Source organism: Procambarus clarkii, chromosome 67 (genome assembly GCF_040958095.1).
Source record: "Procambarus clarkii isolate CNS0578487 chromosome 67, FALCON_Pclarkii_2.0, whole genome shotgun sequence".
NCBI lineage: Eukaryota > Metazoa > Arthropoda > Malacostraca > Decapoda > Cambaridae > Procambarus > Procambarus clarkii.
The window spans coordinates 25,380,836-25,400,722 of NC_091216.1; the positions used below are offsets into that span (position 1 = coordinate 25,380,836).

A 19,887-nucleotide genomic window follows, 5' to 3' on the forward strand; every position below is an offset into this window, starting at 1 on the left:
TGAAGTGAACTTTCCAGGTAGTCCTTGGTGCTGTCTCCGATCCTCTGAAAGTCCACAATACTAGGCTTCTTAGGCCTGTGTGTGTGTGTGTGTGTGTGTTTGTCTCAAGTCGTTCATCATAGATGTTTAATTCAAAAATTAGATTTTTAATAACATTATCTATTTAATAGAAGAAAAATGAAGTCCTACATTGTAATGGGCGCCGCATTTCAGAACTCATCAGGCACATGTGGGGTGCGATCCCATCAAAGGGCTTCAATATCATGATCTTGTATAATAGTAATAATGATAATGATGATCATCATCATTATTATTATTATACAGCTGTATGGTTGGCACTGTCACTTGCTTGTCATGCAGGCCAGGGGGCCCCGGGGGCCGAGCTGTGGTCAAGATGGCACGATTGGGCACTCACTAACCGCGCCTCGCCCCTGTTCACCGAACAATAACGTGATCTATTGCTGGATGTAAAACGATTAGCGGCTCTTGTTGTAGAGAAAATATCATATTTCCTCTACAACACGCCATAATTTAAATGTGGCGTTAAATCTCTATATAAAATAAACGTGTTTAAAAAAAAACTTTACCGGCCTTGCCTCCTCACCACTCTCTTGTCCATCTTAGCAATGTTTTTTCTGTTCACTTTATCGTCTTTATTCCTATCTTTACTTATCCTTTGCGGTTTATTATGCTTTAACCTACCTGAGAGATTATCGTCAGTATGGATGTTCTGGCAAGTGGTATTTTGATAAAGTTCTTTATTTCGTGTCTTGGAAGAAAATGTGTGCTCAAGCCCTATTTGATGCCTAGATAAAAAAAACTAAAATAAACGAAAATGCCGATGAGCGAAGCCTATTGAGCAAAAATTACTGGCGATTCTTGTATACGCTTCTATTTTTGTTTAAATTTCAATTTCTTCAATTTCTTTTCATCCACTACAGTCTTCAAGGCTCCTACTAATCGTTATTGTGTACAGCAGGTCTCCCAGGACCTGCTGGTCTTAGTGTCTGGGTAGCTGGTGGTCTTAGTGTCTGCGACAGCTGGTCTTAGTATGCAGGTGGTCTTTGTGCCTGGAAGCAGCTGGTCTTAGTGTCTTGGACCGTCTCCTTGTATCCGGCTTGGCAACGCCGGCCACACACGGCCAGACCAGCCCGTTGATAAATATTTATCCAGCAAACAATGGTGCCGCTGTCTCCAAGAAGCAGCAGTCATGGACAAAAAAAAAATCGAGTAAATAGTGTGGTGTTCTGAGAAGAGGCGCCACTAATCACGACCCTGAACCAGCCTCGATACAAGAACAGAGGCTGATGTCTGTAAAGTTCAAGGGTATTAAATGAATAACAAATTTACATATTCAATGCGTGAATATGTTAAATATTAAGTCCCCTGCACATCCTCTCAAGTGTACTTTAAATCTATGAAACTCTACACTGTAATGCTAATCCTGACCTTAAGCGCTTCCTGAAGGGCTGTAATTGAGCCCACAATTTCAAGAAAGCGACTTAAACAAAGCAGAAATGCTCTACAAATCAAGGGTCCAAAATTATGGAATGACGTCCCTAGTGACATCGAGGAATGTTCTTCTCTCAGCCAGTTTAAAAGAGAAACTAAAAAGTACATAATTAACTGTATGTAACCAACCTTCCTCGCCTTCACAGCCTCGTCTTTTAGTTTTATTGTCAACCTGATTAATAACTAAACCTGTAATACTCTTAATTAACTCCTATGTTAAAATTTAATGCAAAAATTGTACATCAACTGTTTAATCTTTTTTTCAATTTAAAACTAGTTACTATGTACTGTTGCAAAATTTACAGTTTCCAAATATCATCTAAAAAATTGCAATTTTATAATTGTAGTTTTCTCTACCAACTCATAACTGTTATATTGTCTCATGTAGTTTTATGAATTACATCATTAAGCTTATACTGTTTTCCTAATTGTTATGTTATGCCTGAAGCGGTCTGTGCGTTAGTGGCTTTGATTGATGTACTTGTCTTACTTATGAAGCCTCCACTGTTTGTGTAGATCGTCTTTATGTATGTACTCTTGCTTAAGTAAACATTATTAATATTATTATTATATACACACAGGCTGCCTGTCCCCGATAAAACAATAATACAAATATTTGGTAACTATATTACATATATTTTCAACATTGGATATTAAAGGAAAATAGAAGTGCTACAGTTTGTGATATCAGCTACACAATCTATATATTGTATATATATATATACATTCATCATATATATTTGTCTTTATCTGCTACAAATAAAGTATGTATGCAGTGCAAGAATTTCAGATATTTTAAATTAGTTGACTCGACATTTCTTGTGGCAATAGTTTTCATCTATCTCTAAGGGCAACAAAATTCCAAATGAATTGTCTACTGTAGATATTGTATACATTGTAGCATAGTAGTCTACGTCTTCGGCTCACAACCGAGGGTCTTGAATTTTATCCTAGCAGTAAATAAGTTCCCAGGAGTTGGGCAACTGTTACGGGTAGCATCCTGAAGAAGGTTAGTCTAGGTCAAGCCCAGCAGAGTTCCTTAACCGGGATCGCAAGCGGAGCCTTAAAGTTCCACAGCACATTCAGCACCGCTCCTGTGCCAGGTAAGTTACGGGCTCACCACAGCCCGTGCTACTTGGAACTTGTTCCGAGTAGCTGAATCTATAACAACAACAACAACCCAAAGTTCCGCATTGGGGTTCCGCGAGAGATCACTATAGACAGTTACAGCACCGCTCCCGTGCCAGGTAAGTTCACTACGGGCTCACCGCATAGCCCGTGCTACTCGGAACTTGTGTTTCGAGCAGCTGAATCTAAAACAACAACAAGATTCACTATAGAGGTTCTGCGAGAGGTTACTATAGAGGTCTTGTGAGAGATCAGTATAGGGGTGCCGCGAGAGCTTGTGATATATATAGGCCAATATCAATCCCATGCAAATGTACTTTTGAGTCATACTCTGAATCTTCTGTTCATCCTGAGAACTTGACTTTAAGAGAAGAGGGAGAACTTTGTGAGCTGGAATTTGCTCGTGCACTCAAGATGACATTCACTGACATTATCTTGATAAGTTCATCCATGGATAAGATTTCCTGTAAAGATGATTATCCTGACATTCATAGGAAAGCAATAAATTTCTGAGGTCGGGTGGAAGATAACATGCGGAAAAGTGTTTAATAAATAAGAGGTATTGCCTAAAGTAACACTTATCACACTCTACAAATACCAATTTTATGCAGTCTCACCAACCCCTTGTACCTTCTTGTGAATAAATTATTATTATTATTATTATTATTATTATTATTATTATTATTATAAGGCAAATAAGCAAGACTTAAATGAACATGAATAAACTAAATTGAAATAAGTGAAAATTAACTTTTAGAGTAAATATAATTAAAGACGTAAAAGCCTAAACAAAATAAAGTGTAGTCAAGAACAGTAATGGACTATGAAGGAAGACTTAAGTGCTGTGAACGCGTGCTCAGTGTTCAGTTCAGTTGTTATGCACCCCATACCCATCCTGTGGGCGGTTGTGGGAAAGGCTACAGAGGCACATAATGGACTCAGGGACTGAACCCCAAGATTCTCTTTTTTTTTTTTTTAGATAAAAAGCAAGAGTTGTTACATTCTTGTACAGCCACTAGTACGCGTAGCGTTTCGGGCAAGTCCTTAATCCTATGGTCCCTGGAATACGATCCCCGCCGCGAAGAATCGTTTTTTCATCCAAGTACACATTTTACTGTTGAGTTAAACAGAGGCTACAGTTAACGATTTGCGCCCAGTAAATCCTCCCCGGCCAGGATACGAACCCATGACAGCGTTCGCGGAACGCCAGGCCAGTGTCTTACCACTGCACCACGGTCTTGATAAGCTATATTATTATATGAACAATGGGTATGAGACCGACTAAAAGTGTAGTCTCTGAGCTCGAGACTTATGTCACCTGATCGACACGTGGAGAGCTGGTGTCATAATTGATATGTTTTATCCTGCACACCGCCCCCCCCCCCCGCACCATATCCAGTGGGCATCGGTGCACAGGATACATTCATCCACAAATGGTTGGGCACATTTCCTATTACCTATTGCCTCTGTTCACCTAACATGTTGTGGATGTTTCAGATTTAGCTACTCAGAACGAAGTGTCCATGTAGCACGGTCTATGGTGAACCCGTAATCACCTAGCAGTAACCCAGGAGTTATAAAATGGTCATCCTGGGCAAGGTCAGTAATTCGACTTTGGGGAGGACCTCGATATAAGCCTAACATGCATATGTACACTGGCTGCCTGTCCCCCAATACAATGAATTATGAATTATTTACTATCTACTGAGATTCCGTTCAATTTCTTTCTTTATTATGCACCCCATACCCATCCCGTGGGCGGTGAGCCGGACTGGTGACACCAATACGCAACTGAGCTAAGGGGGTGTGCACTTTAAAGATTTTCACAAAAATATAATTATACTCACATTGTAAATACATTTGCCAGTACTGTATTTCCTAGAGCCTTATTCTTATGAAGAGTGGCACAAAAGAATGTATTTATGGGAGTGATTGAGAATTGAGAAGATGGTGGCCCTGAGCTGGGGCGGATGTCAACAGTGATAAGGGAGGAGCAGCTGGGCGGCGGCTCTCACCAACATCGATTCATAATGCCGGTAATCACCTTACTGCCTTGTTCTAGGAATTTGTCTAGTAAGAACTGCAAAGTACTTGTCACGGCTGTTGGGGTGAATGTTATTCTTGACATTCATTTGCATAACTTAAGGGTAGTACAGTTTCCGTTCCCTTCTCGACTCTCAATCGTGAATCACCGAGTTCTACCTATATATATATGTATATATATGTATATATATAAATAATAAATATAAATATATATATATATATATATATATATATATGTATATATATATATATATATATATATATATATATATATATATATATATATATATATATATATATATATATTAAAATTTTCCCTGGATTACGACCCACCAAATCATTTAACAACCAGGTAACTCTGTTCACTGCTGGGTGAACAGAGGCTACAGTTAAGGATTGGCGCCCAGTCAATCCTCCCTGTCCAGGATACGAACCCAAGCCAAAGTGCTTGCGAAGTGCCAGGCTAGTGGTTTACCACTACGCCATGGGGACCACGGGGAGTTTGAATCTCGGGTGGGACAGGAAAAGGATAGGCACGTTTCCTTTCACCTAATGCTACTATTCACCTAGCAGTAAATAGGTACCCATGAGTGAGATAACTGTTGTGGAGTTGCATCTTCGATAACGTCAATACAGTAGTCTGACCTTTGGGGGGGACCTAGATACTAGCCGAACATATATACATACACAGGCTGCCTTTCCCCCTGCAAAACTTATCAGTTGTCAAACCATTGTGGATACAAAGTGACGTATCCAAACTAAATACCTCAGTCCCCTCCACAACTTTTTTTTACTAGCCATACTGAACCATTGAACTATGCATCATCATTAGTGAAAGTTTATTGGTCATAAACTTTTCCATATATCTACAGTAATGACAAATTGAAATATATATGTATATATATAAATAATAAATTATTTTATTATTTATGTATATATATGTATATATATATGTATATATATGTATATTTATGTATATATATGTATATATATAAATAATAAATATAAATATATATATATATATATATATATATATATATGTATATATATATATATATATATATATATATATATATATATATATATATATATATATATATATATATATATATATATATTAAAATTTTCCCTGGATTACGACCCACCAAATCATTTAACAACCAGGTAACTCTGTTCACTGCTGGGTGAACAGAGGCTACAGTTAAGGATTGGCGCCCAGTCAATCCTCCCTGTCCAGGATACGAACCCAAGCCAAAGTGCTTGCGAAGTGCCAGGCTAGTGGTTTACCACTACGCCATGGGGACCACGGGGAGTTTGAATCTCGGGTGGGACAGGAAAAGGATAGGCACATTTCCTTTCACCTAATGCTACTATTCACCTAGCAGTAAATAGGTACCCATGAGTGAGATAACTGTTGTGGAGTTGCATCTTCGATAACGTCAATACAGTAGTCTGACCTTTGGGGGGGACCTAGATACTAGCCGAACATATATACATACACAGGCTGCCTTTCCCCCTGCAAAACTTATCAGTTGTCAAACCATTGTGGATACAAAGTGACGTATCCAAACTAAATACCTCAGTCCCCTCCACAACTTTTTTTTACTAGCCATACTGAACCATTGAACTATGCATCATCATTAGTGAAAGTTTATTGGTCATAAACTTTTCCATATATCTACAGTAATGACAAATTGAAATGTTCCAATTTGATATTTTTTCTAAAAAATATATATGCATTTTTATCATTACAGTATAAAAATACATGCAAAATTGTGATTGGATTTTGGCCTAACCTAAAACACTAGTGCTGTACAATACTGTAGTAATTAACTTGACCTATTTTTGTTATTAAAGATGTTACTGTAGTTTTATTTTATAAGGTAAGTATAAAAATGTGTTTCATTGCATAACACTATCATTAATAGGGAAAGTATACATTTACCTGTTGTGTACAGAAGGCAAAGTCCCATGAGAATGTATCGGGAACAAGTATTATTACATAAAAAGGCATGCACACTAACATTACTGTATTACGGTAAACCTTCACAGTACTATTTATTTTTAATTAATAAATCTTGGTAAAACAAATCATGTTCATATACAAATGCTTTACAATAAAAAATATTTCTTGTCAATTTAACTAGTGTAATAATGTACAGAAGTACAAACGATGTTACATGCAATATAATATTACAGTATTCATTTTTACAGTAATATAATATTTTTCAGAAGAGTTAACCTAAGCATGTTAAATGTATTAGTATAGCACATCACATATATAGTATGTGGCACATAATGTGATTTCTTCATTTATCAGGCATACCATTGTGGCTTGACCCATTCTGGGTCAACTGTGGGAAATATGGCAATGCTCCCGATTAGAACCAAATATAGAGGCCCAGCTCCTCTCATGACTGGTGATGGCCTTGATGTGGTTGATGAGGCATTGCAATATTTTAAGGCTAATGTATTCTTCAGAACATATGAAGTTAAGGTAAGCCTATACAATGTACTTTTATATTCAATAGATTTAGGTTAACAATAGTTCATAAATAAATTAGTTAAAAAAAATTAGCTAAACATCAAATTTAAATATTCCTAGGCCTAGTATAGCACATATATGTACTATATTAGGCTGCAGATAGTATGTATTAGGCCTAGGATGGTATGATTAGGTTTTATTAACAAAAAAATACGAAACCTTTTTTGTATTTTGTATTTTTTGTATTTGTATTAAATTCTACTTTCTAGTTGACCATTACATCAAAATATAATAACGATGCAGACTATCATTTATGAGTACTACTTAAATAGAAGGATAGGCTGGTAAGTTCAAGTATATGTGCTGGCATTATGTCCATTCCCAGGTTTTCTATTGTTTTTTTACTTGCATTTTCTCCTTTCATCAACAGGGTGAATGTGATCGTACACTGATCTATGTGACTCTATACATTACTGAGTGTTTGAAGAAACTTGCAAAATGTAAAGACAAGAATACTGGGGCTAATGAGATGTACTCCTTGGCAGTCTCAAAGTTCCCCATTCCGGGAGAGCCAGCATTTCCACTAAATGCTGTATATGCCCGTCCCAAGAATGATGCTGATTTAGGTAAGCATTTTATTGAGAAAAAAAAATTAAGACATCTTCCTTTTTGTATGGAGGAATAAAAAAAACTTTAGTTCAGTATACTTTAGTTAATTTTGAATAGATTTATTGATGAATACTAGCTCTTCAGAATTTTCCCACATTGATCATCACTCATATATGATCAGTACCACTGTTTTACTTTGGCGGAGTATGAGTATTTATTAACCATACGAGTCATAAATACTCATACTCCGCTCAAGTAAATCATAAACAAGCAACACTTAGTGGGCCAGCCATAGGTTTAGGGCCCCGTGTAGGAATATCCCTGTAAAAAAAAAAAAAAAAAGTACCACAAATAGTAAAATTCTCAAAAGCACAATTTTCATGACGTTTACAATTTTTTTTTCTTGCTCTAGTAGACAAAACAAAGATGTTTCTTTCCATTATGACCACAGTGACTTGCACCAGATGCCAACATTCACACACCTAGCAATGTTAAAGTTAGGCAGTAACATAACGAGAGGACATGCATGCTGGACAACAAGCAGGTGAACCTACAGGAATGTGAAGAAATACTTCAGTGTAAGGGCAGTAAACAAATGTAGTAGTGACCACCATTCATAGTTCTAGAACCAGATATGACAAATTAAGAGGATCATACCTTTGGGAGCCATACACACACACACACATGCTCAGGAGGAGGATTATCGACCTCAAGCCATAGTTACCTTTCTTGCACAAAAATAGTCATGGAGATATCTTGCCATTGCTCCCAGAAATATGATTAAGCTATGTAAAATATTGTTTTGATTTTTATGTACTAAAGCTTATATGATGAATAATTCCATAGAAATGATGCAGCAGTACCTCCAGCAACTGAGACAAGAAACAGGTTTGAGAGTGTGTGAGCGAGTGTTCAACACACCTGATGGCAAGCCTTCCAAATGGTGGCTCTGTTTCACTAAAAAGAGGTTTATGGACAAATCTCTGCTGGCACCAACTTCATAAATTTGTTGTAGGTAAAACCAATGTTAATGTAAGAGTTGAAAATAAAATACTGTACATGTTTCAATAGTAATGTACTATTTCTTAATTTACTTTTTTTTAACAATTAATTAAAATGGAATTGTTTAGAAAGTAAGAGTAAATTGAAAAATTATTTGTTACAAAAGTATTACATGAAAACCTTGTCCTCAATATTCTTAGCAATGGCAAAAGTATGTCTAATGGCCTTTAACTTTGATTTTTTTTTTTTTTGTGCCTTAGCCTGTTTCCATTTTTGCCTGTGATGTTTAACATTCAAAATAATTTATTCTATAATGGTGTTATTTTACTTAAATACAAACTTTAAGGAAGCTAGTTGTTTTTTAAATATAATTGTTCAAAACAATCATTTGATGCAGTGAAAAACATACTGCTCAAGCTACCTTGAGCACAAACTTTAAAATTTAATAAGGAAATATACAAACAAAAGTACAATATATTACCATTTAAATGTATCAAGAGGATCATAAGCTGCACTGATGGATCACATACCAAATAAGTTATAATCTATAGTTGTCATTGGGAACTACAAATATTGGCTTAATTATACCACGTGCAGTCACACTGCCATATTCATAGTTGGTTAAAGTATATTTTATGTAATATTGAGGTTGACTATGGCGTAAATAAGTAATTTATTAAGCCGTAGATATACCTGTTATACTGCTTTAGCTTTATTTCACATACTTTTATTTTGAAAATACAGTAATTGTAATACTGTAACATGTTAAGAAGGACACTTCTTAATTATCTAGGTAACTTTTATACCTTGAAATATCACTGTACATGATCTTTGTACAGCATACTTCTTAATTTATTTGAAAACTTGAGGTAAATAAAGTAAAAAAAAAAATATTACCTCTTGTAAAATAAAAATGCCCCTAAAATTACCCGCTTTTAATATTCACTTATTAATTCAGTTTAAAATAATGGCACTTGTACAAGACTTTTGTTATAAAAAATCCTATCATTGTCATAGTTTTTAAACTGCATAACTTGCTGGCATTTTGTCTTGCATTGCAATCAATATAATAAGAATAAGATCTGGTAATTTTGAAATTGATGGCATTTTTTATTTTGCAATTGTATTTTTCCTTTATGTAAACAGTACTTTCAAATAAAAATTTAAATATATATTATTTGTTGTTACACGATTGTCCTGTGTATTAAATTGCAACCACCTGCAGCTCAGGAACAGGACTATTAAACAGGAGTGCTATTGTATACAAAGCATCTGACTTCCAACATACACAAGAGAACTCTTTAATTTATATGGTGTAATCTAATAAAAGTTTTTTTATGCCTTGTCCATGGGTTGGGCCCGTGAAAAAAATAGATAACTCACTGGTAGATACGTATCATGCACATGTTGAATAAAGGAAAATGAATATATTAATTTTACTTCCTGTTTTTCCTTTAAAATGACATGGTTGTAGATGACTATGTAATCCGATTTCTCTGCTGTTTTTACCTGTTCAAAACAGTCCAAGTACCAATGCAATACTCCTCTGCTAATCATTTGCTTCCCCAGCCACAAAATCACATTTCCTTAGTCACTCTGCCTTCTTATCCAACGTCAAGAAGTTCCTCATACCCTTGTCTGATATACACATACCAAGTATTTTTGCCGGACAATATGGCTCCAACTTGCAAATGATAAGGCAGAAGGAAATCCAGACAAAATGCTTGAGTATCGAGATCTAACAGCACTTGTACATAAGGAAAACACATGATTGGTATGCATTCCTTTGTAGTAGGTATGGATTCCTCAAAAAAGTCTCACAAACTTGAAAATTTAAGAGTTAAGAGTACATGATGACTAAACCACACACCAGAAGATGAAGAAACTTATTTCGGTCCATTCTGGACCATTATCAAGTCGTATGTGATTATCAATTTAGAGAGCAGAATAGGCTTACAAAAGACATTTATAAAAATACATTGTTTATAAAATATTTGCAAAAATAGGAAAATAAAATTAATTTTGATGGAAATTACTTTGTGACAAACTGACAATCCATATTTCACAGGGATTTTCCTGCAGAACAGATTTGTTTTAGAGAATTAAAAATATCAAAGGGGAATCGAATGGGCAGATTTGATCCCTTGTTTCAAAGGATACATTATATGGAGGTTAGTCCGTATGTTCAAGGAAGCACTGAAGTTCAATTGATGTAAACACATACTGTGTATTACCGAGTATATTAAGTTATACTGCTTGATCTTGACTTAAATGTTAATGTATTGTAAGCTAGTTTAACATTGACACAATGGGTTGGTACATGATTATCTTGGAGGCACATGGCTACACCAAGCACCACACTATTACATTCATTTATTCCACTGCAGCACATTTCGTCCCAGTAAGTCATTGAGAGAATTTATGTAGAATCACTTTCATGCAAGTAATACTTGAACATACCTTATTTAATTAATATTCATCACTTGGACAAGAAAAATCTGAGTCTTTGATATAGATTTTAATAAGGCAAAGTTTCTATTCAAAATGTTCATAGCAAAATTCTTTGTAAAAAAAAATTATCAAGCTCCTGGACCCCTTGGGGACCTGACGGTAAAATGTCCCAAATGTCACTTTTCAAAATGACATTTTTACTGGAGGTCTTAAATACTGGTTCGGAATACCTTGTACCAATGGGAGATTCAAATGTTGCTAAGTACCTAAAACATGTGAGGATGACATGTTGTGCACCAAAGGTCAAACATCCGATGATGGTATGCGCATTTCAAGGGTTAATGATTACCCAGTCAAACTGGATTTGAAATTAAAAATATAGCTCAGAGAGGCAGCATTTATTTACAATGCTCTAGTTTCTTGGGCCATGCTGCCCAATAAGAAATCAAGTTTTATGATTGTACACAAGCGTTCTCAGTTTCAAGGGAATGGGATTTGCAATAACTACAGGGTAATATTATTACTGTACTCTGTTTCAAGAGCCATACTACTTTTGTTAAAACTTAAATATTTAAAGTCATTATCAAAAAGAAGGCACCAAGCCGGGAAGACTATGTAGCACCATCGTTGTCAAGGGATATTCAAAAGGAGCAAAGTCTCACTCAGGATGCCAATACGAGAACAAAAGGATATATAGTACTGTACAGTAAGGTAAGCAATATCAAAGATGTCGGATTCACCAAGGATTCTATCAAGGAACAAATGACCCCAAGGGATTAAATATTTTAAGTTTCATGTCAATTTGAGGAGGCTGTGTCGAGTTAAATGAAAACCTGTCACACAAAACAAAATATAATCATGACAAAACCGTAAGGTATTTTACAGTACAGCACAGTACTAATTAAGAGAATACCAGATATCAAAATGGTAAAGGTGTGAAAATGATGTGCAAGTGCAAAAAATCAGAATTCTGTCAAAATAGTGCGATAAAGTAATGCACGTCAGTTACTGTAATCGAGAAAAGCTGAATTGACACTAACCTTTAACTATTTAATGCAAGGTGTCAAATAGTATTAGAATACTGACTGCATGACTAGGTCCACATCCCAATAATTGTAATATACAGTACTGCACAGTATGTTTAATAAATGTAATGACCTAATATTAAAAATAAGAGTTTACAATATACTACAGTATCAAATTTTGCAGCACCCTACAGAATTTTTGTTTTATATTGCACAAATATTGTAAAGTATTTCGTATAAAATCTGTATTAATGAGTAATATTTCCAATCTGGACGAATTTACCTGACTGGGTCGTATTATTTCACATTAAGAGAAAAATTTAATTACAGTGGAACCTCGGTTTTCAAATGCCCCCTTTTCAAATTTTTCGGTTCTCAAAAACTTTGAAAAAATTTGCCTCGGTATTCGAGGTTTGCCTCGGTATTCGAGGTTTGCCTCGGTGCTCGAGTTTGTTGATACACGTATGGGCTGACCGAGCACATGGCGCACTTCAGTTTACCAGTGTTTCCCGCCTAATCACAACAGTGCTTGAATACTTTGTGAAGAATTTCATTGTTTTTGTGCTTTTTTGGTCTCTGAACATAAAAGTTCTTATTATATATCATGCCATGGGTTCCAAGAAAATCAGTGGTAAAGTTCATCCTAAGAAAATAGTTGTAAGGATGACGACAGAGAAAAAGCAAGAGATTCATAATGAGACAATGGGATGTCTCACTACACAGTGTTAAAATATAGGGAAACACAAAGTATCTATAGACAGATTCTTAGTAAGACAAGCAAGCAGTGAGCCACAACTAGGTGCTAGTGGTATGCCTGCAAAACGTAAGAGAGGTACCCCAGAAATGTCATCACTGCTGTTATAATGGAAAGGGACTCCCCTTATAAACACTACCACCACCACTCCTCCCCCCCCCCCTGTCTTCACTATCTTCCATATGCCAACAAGCATCCTCAATAAAGGTAAGATATACTTGTACATACTGTGGAACAAAATATAAATGGTGGTATTGTATGTATAAAATGTATTTTTTAAGTTAATATTTTTGGGGGTGTGGAATGGATTAATTCAATTTACATTACAGTACAGAATTTCTTGTGAAAATTAGTTTCGGTTTCGAACGGTCTCTGGGAACGGATTAAATTAAAAAACGAAGATACCACTGTATATAATACATAGTATTCAACGAAGCAATTACTGTAGTACAAAAACAATCTTCAGGCTGAAAAATTATCTACTCATGAACAACCTAGAAATATATTTTACTCTAACATTATGCTAAATCAAATTTAAAGCTCACAAGAAATTAAGGAAAACTTTGCAATACAGTACCTAAAAAAAAAATAAAGATTCTTGAGAAATATATTAATTTTATGTGCAGTCTATATCATCATTTCCCATTTCTTCTTTCTCTATCATTTTGCTAATGATGACACACCGGGGCATTGGACACTGACACGGCACCGGATGTTCTTCAGTCTCTGGATCCAACATTTCAACAGTCATGGTATAATGACGCACATTACTATCACTCTGGGCCAAAGTAAGCTTCCAGCCAACAATTTCATCCTTTTCTACTTGATTATCAAGGCTGGATTGACTTATTTCATCACTAGTTTCATCTGACATATTTTGTGTTCTACCACCATTCTCAGCTTCAGTGGAGTCACTTTCCTGCTGAGTATCTGCAGCAGTATTGTGCTTCTCTTTACTATCACAATCAGATGAATTTGCTGTCTTCTCAGTGCCAGAATTCAAATCTTCATTGCAATCTATGTCTTCTAGACATGTCAATTCCATTCGCTGATCAGTTTGCTCTGCACCATACCCAAGAACAACAACTGTTTGTTTCCAGTGTGTAGCAGGACTGAATGGAGAGGTTGAGAGAGTTGTCAACGTTCCAAATCCTTTTCCATCTTCATCATAATCAATTCCATCAAAGTCGCATTCAAACCAGAGACAAAGTCCTTGATAACTTCCAGGTTTAGTAATGGCTACAAAGGTTGTCTCGGTAAAGAGTTTCACTTCTTGTTCAGATACCCATCTTAGGTTAAACTTTTTAACACAGACTGGTTCTGCTAGCAAGTCAGATTCTGGAATATGACACACTTCTGGCTTTGTTATTTTTGACTTTAGGGCATATTTTTTCACAGCCGACATATTAAATCCATAAACACTGTCCCAAAACATTATTTGTTCATTGTACAAGGACATTAACGAACATGGGCAAGCATATATTCTTGCTTCTGATGGAAAGACTGTCCCATCATCGGCGAGAAAGTTATCTCTAGCCCATATTACAGAATTTAACATAGATTCATGTAACAAATAAAAGCCCATCCATTCAGAAACAATAACATCCACTTTTTCATTTTCTGGTAGAGAGAGGTCTTCTACTTTACCATTATAAACTTTAATAACATCTCCAAAGCCATTGTCTTCAGCCACTTTCTGAATTACTTTACCTATACCACTAGCTTCTACAGCATATACTTTCTTGGCTCCAGCAGCAGCCATGAACAGTGACAAAATACCTGAAATTTTTTAAAATTGTGAGTGGCAAGCATTACAAATACATATCACAATTGCAAATTACTGTATCTAGCAAATGTTGCACAAAGTTGGCATTATTGGTTACACCTACCATACTCTACAGTAAAACTTTCCAATTAAGGTCACTAATAGGACCATGACCAAGAGCTATTAATGGTTGACATGAAAATTTAATTTGAACCAATAAAAATTCAACACAAGAACCATTCAAAACGAGCATAGACAAAAATCAAAGCCAAAGAATATGAAATTTTGTTATTTTTATGAGCACCTTATATTCAATTATTAAATAATAATTCATTGTAAAGGGGGGACAGACAGCCAGTGTGTTTGTTGAAGAGACATGTTGGAGAGAATCTCGATGTAAGCCTAAGTTGAACCACTGACCCTCCCCAGGATGCAATCCCACAAGAAGCTGACTATCGCCTATGTATGCCTGTTTACCGCTAGGTGAACAGGTGCATTAAGTGATAAGAAACATGAACAACCATTTAATTTAATTTACAAACACTGCTCATGGTTCCCTCCCTACAAAAGTTTTATAATAGTTAAACAAAATCTGCCACCAGGAGGCTTCATGGCTTAATAACAGTAGGACCTTTCCAGGCACCAAAACCACAATCTAAGTCTTAAAAATTTCAAATAAATATGCAAGGAGCATTTTCAACATACCACAAACATGGAAATAAAAATGTCTTATAAAAACTTTAAAAGGTGTCCCTACTGGGAAGACCTACCAGGTAATTATTTTCAAACTATATCTAGATCTACAAATAGACTACTTTTTGTAAAATATACATGGAATGTGTTCTCACCTGTGCCTGCTCCCACATCCATAACAATTTTGCCACTGAACAGGTGCTTGTTGGTGGTGATAGCATCAGCATATGCTTTGGTGCGGGGCGAATCACTCACCATTAATCTGTGGATCTGTAAAGAGCAATCTATAGAAACAGTTTAGCAAACTCATTCCTGTGCTAATGTAATACAGTAGTCCTATATCCTGTTGGATATAATTACCTGATTTACCTGGTTAATCAATTTGAATTAATTTGAGGTGACTAGATTTAAACTATTATATGCAAAGACATATAGTATATAAAATTATGTATTGAAAGACATAAAATAAAGGAGCTTGGAGGCACAGCAGTGTCCTGGGTGGATCTTGGCTGTTGGTTCAAGGAGCTTGCTCAGAAAGCTCAAGTCCAAATTTAAATTTGGACTCGAATCCTCACTATAACATCTGCTCTTCCTTCCATTACTAACCTCAGCATCTTCATAGCTAGTAAAGTACTCCTCCTGGCCTTCATTATCCACCTGTAACAATGGAACTGCCACACCATTCCCACCACCATCTTCAACAACCTCTGGCGCCATAATTATGTCACGTGGATCTGTGTCGAGCATTTCTGAGCAGATTTTATCTACAAAAAAAAATAAAAATTAAATAAATATAAATTAAATATTAGGAATAAAAGCTACATACATATAGCTATTTTTTTAATGTATTAGGTTTGAATGGTTTTTGTGGATTAAGAGTGTTTTAGAAAATGTGAAAGTTATCCCAAAACATTTATAGTCTAAGATAACCTCTGTACAGTACTGTATTTGGCTTGTAAACTGTAAAACCACTAGAATATTTATGACAAACATCTGGAGTTGTGCATTATAATTAACAGATAATTTGTCCAAATACTAACATTACAATCACCCTGTTGCCACTTATGCGAATACGAAAACTAAGTATAGTACCTGGACATGTATCTCCTAATCAATTGGAAATGCTATCAGCTCATGTCATACACACCATGAAACTTTGTACATTAATATCATACCTGGATAACCAGTGGATACCAATGAATGAGCAGATACCAGCTGAATGAGATACCAGTGTCCGGACACTCCCCCCAGGGTGTCCGGACACTGCTGCCCCCCCCCCACCCGGGGTGTCTGGACACTGGCCACCCCCAGGGGTGTCCGGACACTGGCACCCCGGGTGTCCTGATAATGAGCACAACACTTATCTGGCAAAAAAAACTACATACTGTACAGTATTGTATTTCAGTTGATATTTAAAAATTACAGTGCTAGAATTACATCTATGAATATGATTGGTGTTATTTTATATACAAATGTTTCCTCTTGCATTTGTCAATTATAATTACTCATGAAAACACATTACCTTCTGTGATTCCATGACCGTACTAGTATTATATCTATTTTTACATCAGATTCAAACAATTTAGAGATACAAAAATATAACGAGTGATACTGCCCTATTAATATCTCGTACAAACCACTGGAAATAGATACTGCCTAACTAAATGTGATGTTACCCCATCCTTATATAATACAATTCTCCAATTTGCATAGAACAAACTTCCTGAAAAACACCTTTTTACACTTTTCACCACATCTCAGCCACAAATACAGTGAATGACAAAAGTGCAGACTGCTTGGGAACCATATCGATGTAAGGAGAAAAAAATAACTACAAAATTAACCATGACAAAATAAATTTTTAGTTTGAAGCGACAAACTACAAAATTATGCGAGAAATAGTTTCCAATTGTTGGGAACGTGAAATCTGTTCGGTTTGTCAAGGCTCTCCTCAAGAGGCTCACTACACTGCACCACCACATCTAATACATTGTAAAGTTGGGGGGGGGGGGTGCCTCCTAGTTTTTATGTGTCCTTATAATAAAATAAAAAATAAGGTGGGGAGTGGTGAATGAGGCATTTGGCAGTGAACTATGATCACTGAATTTTGTAAATTTGCCAAAATTGGTATCATTTATCCAAATAAAACAGCATCCCCCTTAGGCCAGGATCCACACCCGCGATGTTAGGTAAGGTTTTATATTTTAGACATCTCCCAAATCCTGCCTGCGTGAAGGTTCATTCCTTCCATTACTGGAAACGGAACTTCACATGTTCAACCTGACCTAATACACAGCTTGCAATAGAGCAACATTGGTTGTTGCTGTTAACAGGGGTTTAGTTTAGTTTATTTATTATGCACCCCATACCCATCTTGTGGGCGGTAGTGGAAAGGGTTACACAGAGGGTCATGCAATTCACTGCCGATTGTCACATTAGGAAGCATAGTTCATTTATTAAGTACCCATACTCAACCTGTGGGCGGTAGAAAGAAAGGTAATAGATAATGGGTTCAGAACCTGAATTACAATATATTCGCTTAACATTGCAAGTTTAAATTTTGCAAGGAAATGAAATAAATTTGGTAACAGACCAATGACCACTTTTCCAGGACTCTAAAAGTGCTACACACATATTAAAGTCGCTACACAGCTTACTAGTTGCTTAACCAGTACCTCTTACACAAGAGATTCTCCTCCCAGAAAACAGTACTACTGTAATTAGACTTATATGTAGAAGTCTGGCCACCGCCGGCGTCCAAGTGCGATAAGGCTTAACATGATGACTCTCAAACTGTCCAATATGGGACCCTACACGAGTCCCTTGTCTTCCTCACCTCCTACAGGGCCATAGTGGCCGACAGGTAATGCAGGTAAAGGCTTATACTTGTCTGTGAGAAGCCATGTGTGCTCCAGTCAGCTCCTGAGCCAGTCACTCTGCACACACTGTGGACTGGTCGACTGGTAGCCTCGACCCCGGGACACACTCCTCGTCTCCATACTCAGTGTATCCATGAATGGTAAATATTCCTAATCAAAAATCACATAGAGAGAGAGAGGGGTAGCTAATATAATTTACACAATAATATATCAAATATCTAAACATTCTACCTCATCAAAATATGCCCGAAACGCTTTGCTTAATAGTGGCTTTAGGCACTGTATGTACTAGCTCTATCTATAAATCTATCAATTTTTGTAAAACCTCTTGTATGTATGTACCTTACCTGAATAAACATTTATTTATTTATTTATTTATTTATGGAAATTCTACATCAGTTTGCCATGCAGTGTTCCCCCATTTTCTGTGAGGTTGCTGAAGGTGGCTGTGGGTCACGCTGGAGGGCCTCCTGCCGGGGACCTCAGCGGTGACCTCAGCGGTGACCTCAGCGGTGACCTTAATGTAGAAGAACAAATCTACAAGGGCCGTGATGAGGGTTCGAACCTACGTCCGGGAGAATCCCAGACGCGCCTTAATTGACTGAGCTACGACATGGTAAAAAGAATCGCAACCGGGAGTTCAACTTGACCTACCACGGATCCTGCAGTCTCTCCGAGACAGTCTGTTAATTTAAAATTAACGTGCCATGACTGATGCAGCGCTCTCCTTCCCTCTCCATGTTTGACCTGCACACACATTGCTCTCGCCGCTGTAACGAGGCTATAAAGCAGGGACAACCAAAAACAAATCTTTGATTTCAAAGACAAGAAAGTGGTTATTCAAATCAAAAATCAAATCAAATGTTTATTTAGGTAAGGTATATACATACAAGAGATTTTACAAAGAGTGATGGATTTATAGATAGGGCTAGTACATACAATGCCTAAAGCCACTATTACGCAAAGCGTTTCGGGCATGAAAAACTTAAATGACTAAAGCTTAATACTAATTGAGCATAAAGAGTAAAATGAAAACATGGAATGAAAACATAGAAACATGAAACATGAAAACATTCAGCCTTACATATCTCTGGTGCGCCCCCATCTAGACTGCTGCTGTATCCTACCGCTATAATTAAGCACCTCATGCACTTTCAATTTGATATTTACCTGAATTTACCCGAGGGCCATCATCTCGAGTGGCCACGACACCGGCGGCTTTTAAAGTCCCCATAATTAGTTGGGAAAATTTTCCCCTGATAATTCCCTCCCTCGCACAATTAAGGGGCAACAAATTATATTATAATTTATACTCCAGTTACAATTATGTAAGTAAGAAAACATGCTTTTAACCCCGAATTTACTTGAGAGCCACTAACACTAGACGGCTTCCTGTGGCCTCGACAAGGACAAGAAGCCGGCGGCTCGTCGAAGGTCCTCCCATTTGCCTTGATGATCTTTTCCAGTTGTACTTTAATAGTTAACAGAGTTTGACATTTACGGCTTCAGCAGGTATGCGGTTCCATAGGTAATAACCCATA

General features: G+C 36.5%; 2 protein-coding genes across 5 annotated transcripts; one reads left to right on the forward strand and one right to left on the reverse strand.

Annotated features, from left to right (window-relative positions):
• Positions 1-4,520: 4,520 nt before the first annotated feature.
• On the forward strand, positions 4,521-10,207 carry LOC123767601 (actin-related protein 2/3 complex subunit 3). The gene is made up of 4 exons (XM_045757388.2): positions 4,521-4,676; positions 7,004-7,180; positions 7,599-7,794; positions 8,624-10,207. Exons 1-4 carry the CDS (start codon positions 4,611-4,613, stop codon positions 8,779-8,781), a joined length of 597 nt encoding a protein of 198 aa, XP_045613344.1. The 5' UTR covers positions 4,521-4,610; the 3' UTR covers positions 8,782-10,207.
• A 1,075-nt stretch (positions 10,208-11,282) lies between these two features.
• LOC123767600 (uncharacterized) lies at positions 11,283-18,499 on the reverse strand. Of its 4 annotated transcripts, XM_045757386.2 has the most exons (5): positions 18,304-18,473; positions 16,643-16,831; positions 16,074-16,231; positions 15,623-15,737; positions 11,283-14,788 (listed from the first exon to the last, which is right to left on the reverse strand). In XM_045757386.2, exons 3-5 carry the CDS (start codon positions 16,212-16,214, stop codon positions 13,626-13,628), a joined length of 1,419 nt encoding a protein of 472 aa, XP_045613342.1. In that variant the 5' UTR covers positions 16,215-16,231; positions 16,643-16,831; positions 18,304-18,473; the 3' UTR covers positions 11,283-13,625. The 4 variants fall into 4 exon arrangements, with proteins under 4 accessions (XP_045613342.1, XP_045613341.1, XP_045613339.1 ...); XM_045757385.2 differs by lacking the exon at positions 16,643-16,831 and having other exon boundaries at positions 18,354-18,499; XM_045757383.2 differs by lacking the exon at positions 16,643-16,831.
• Positions 18,500-19,887: the final 1,388 nt, after the last annotated feature.

Coding starts and splice junctions, on each gene's coding strand:
- LOC123767600 (XM_045757385.2), bottom strand. CDS start 16,214: ATGCTCGACACAGATCCACGTGACATAATTATGGCGCCAGAGGTTGTT. Junction 15,738..16,073: donor CTAGCTATGAAGATGCTGAG/GTTAGTAATGGA, acceptor TGCTCTTTACAG/ATCCACAGATTAATGGTGAG. Junction 14,789..15,622: donor GGATGTGGGAGCAGGCACAG/GTGAGAACACAT, acceptor AAAAAATTTCAG/GTATTTTGTCACTGTTCATG.
- LOC123767601 (XM_045757388.2), top strand. CDS start 4,611: ATGTCAACAGTGATAAGGGAGGAGCAGCTGGGCGGCGGCTCTCACCAA. Junction 7,181..7,598: donor TCAGAACATATGAAGTTAAG/GTAAGCCTATAC, acceptor TTTCATCAACAG/GGTGAATGTGATCGTACACT. Junction 7,795..8,623: donor CAAGAATGATGCTGATTTAG/GTAAGCATTTTA, acceptor ATAATTCCATAG/AAATGATGCAGCAGTACCTC.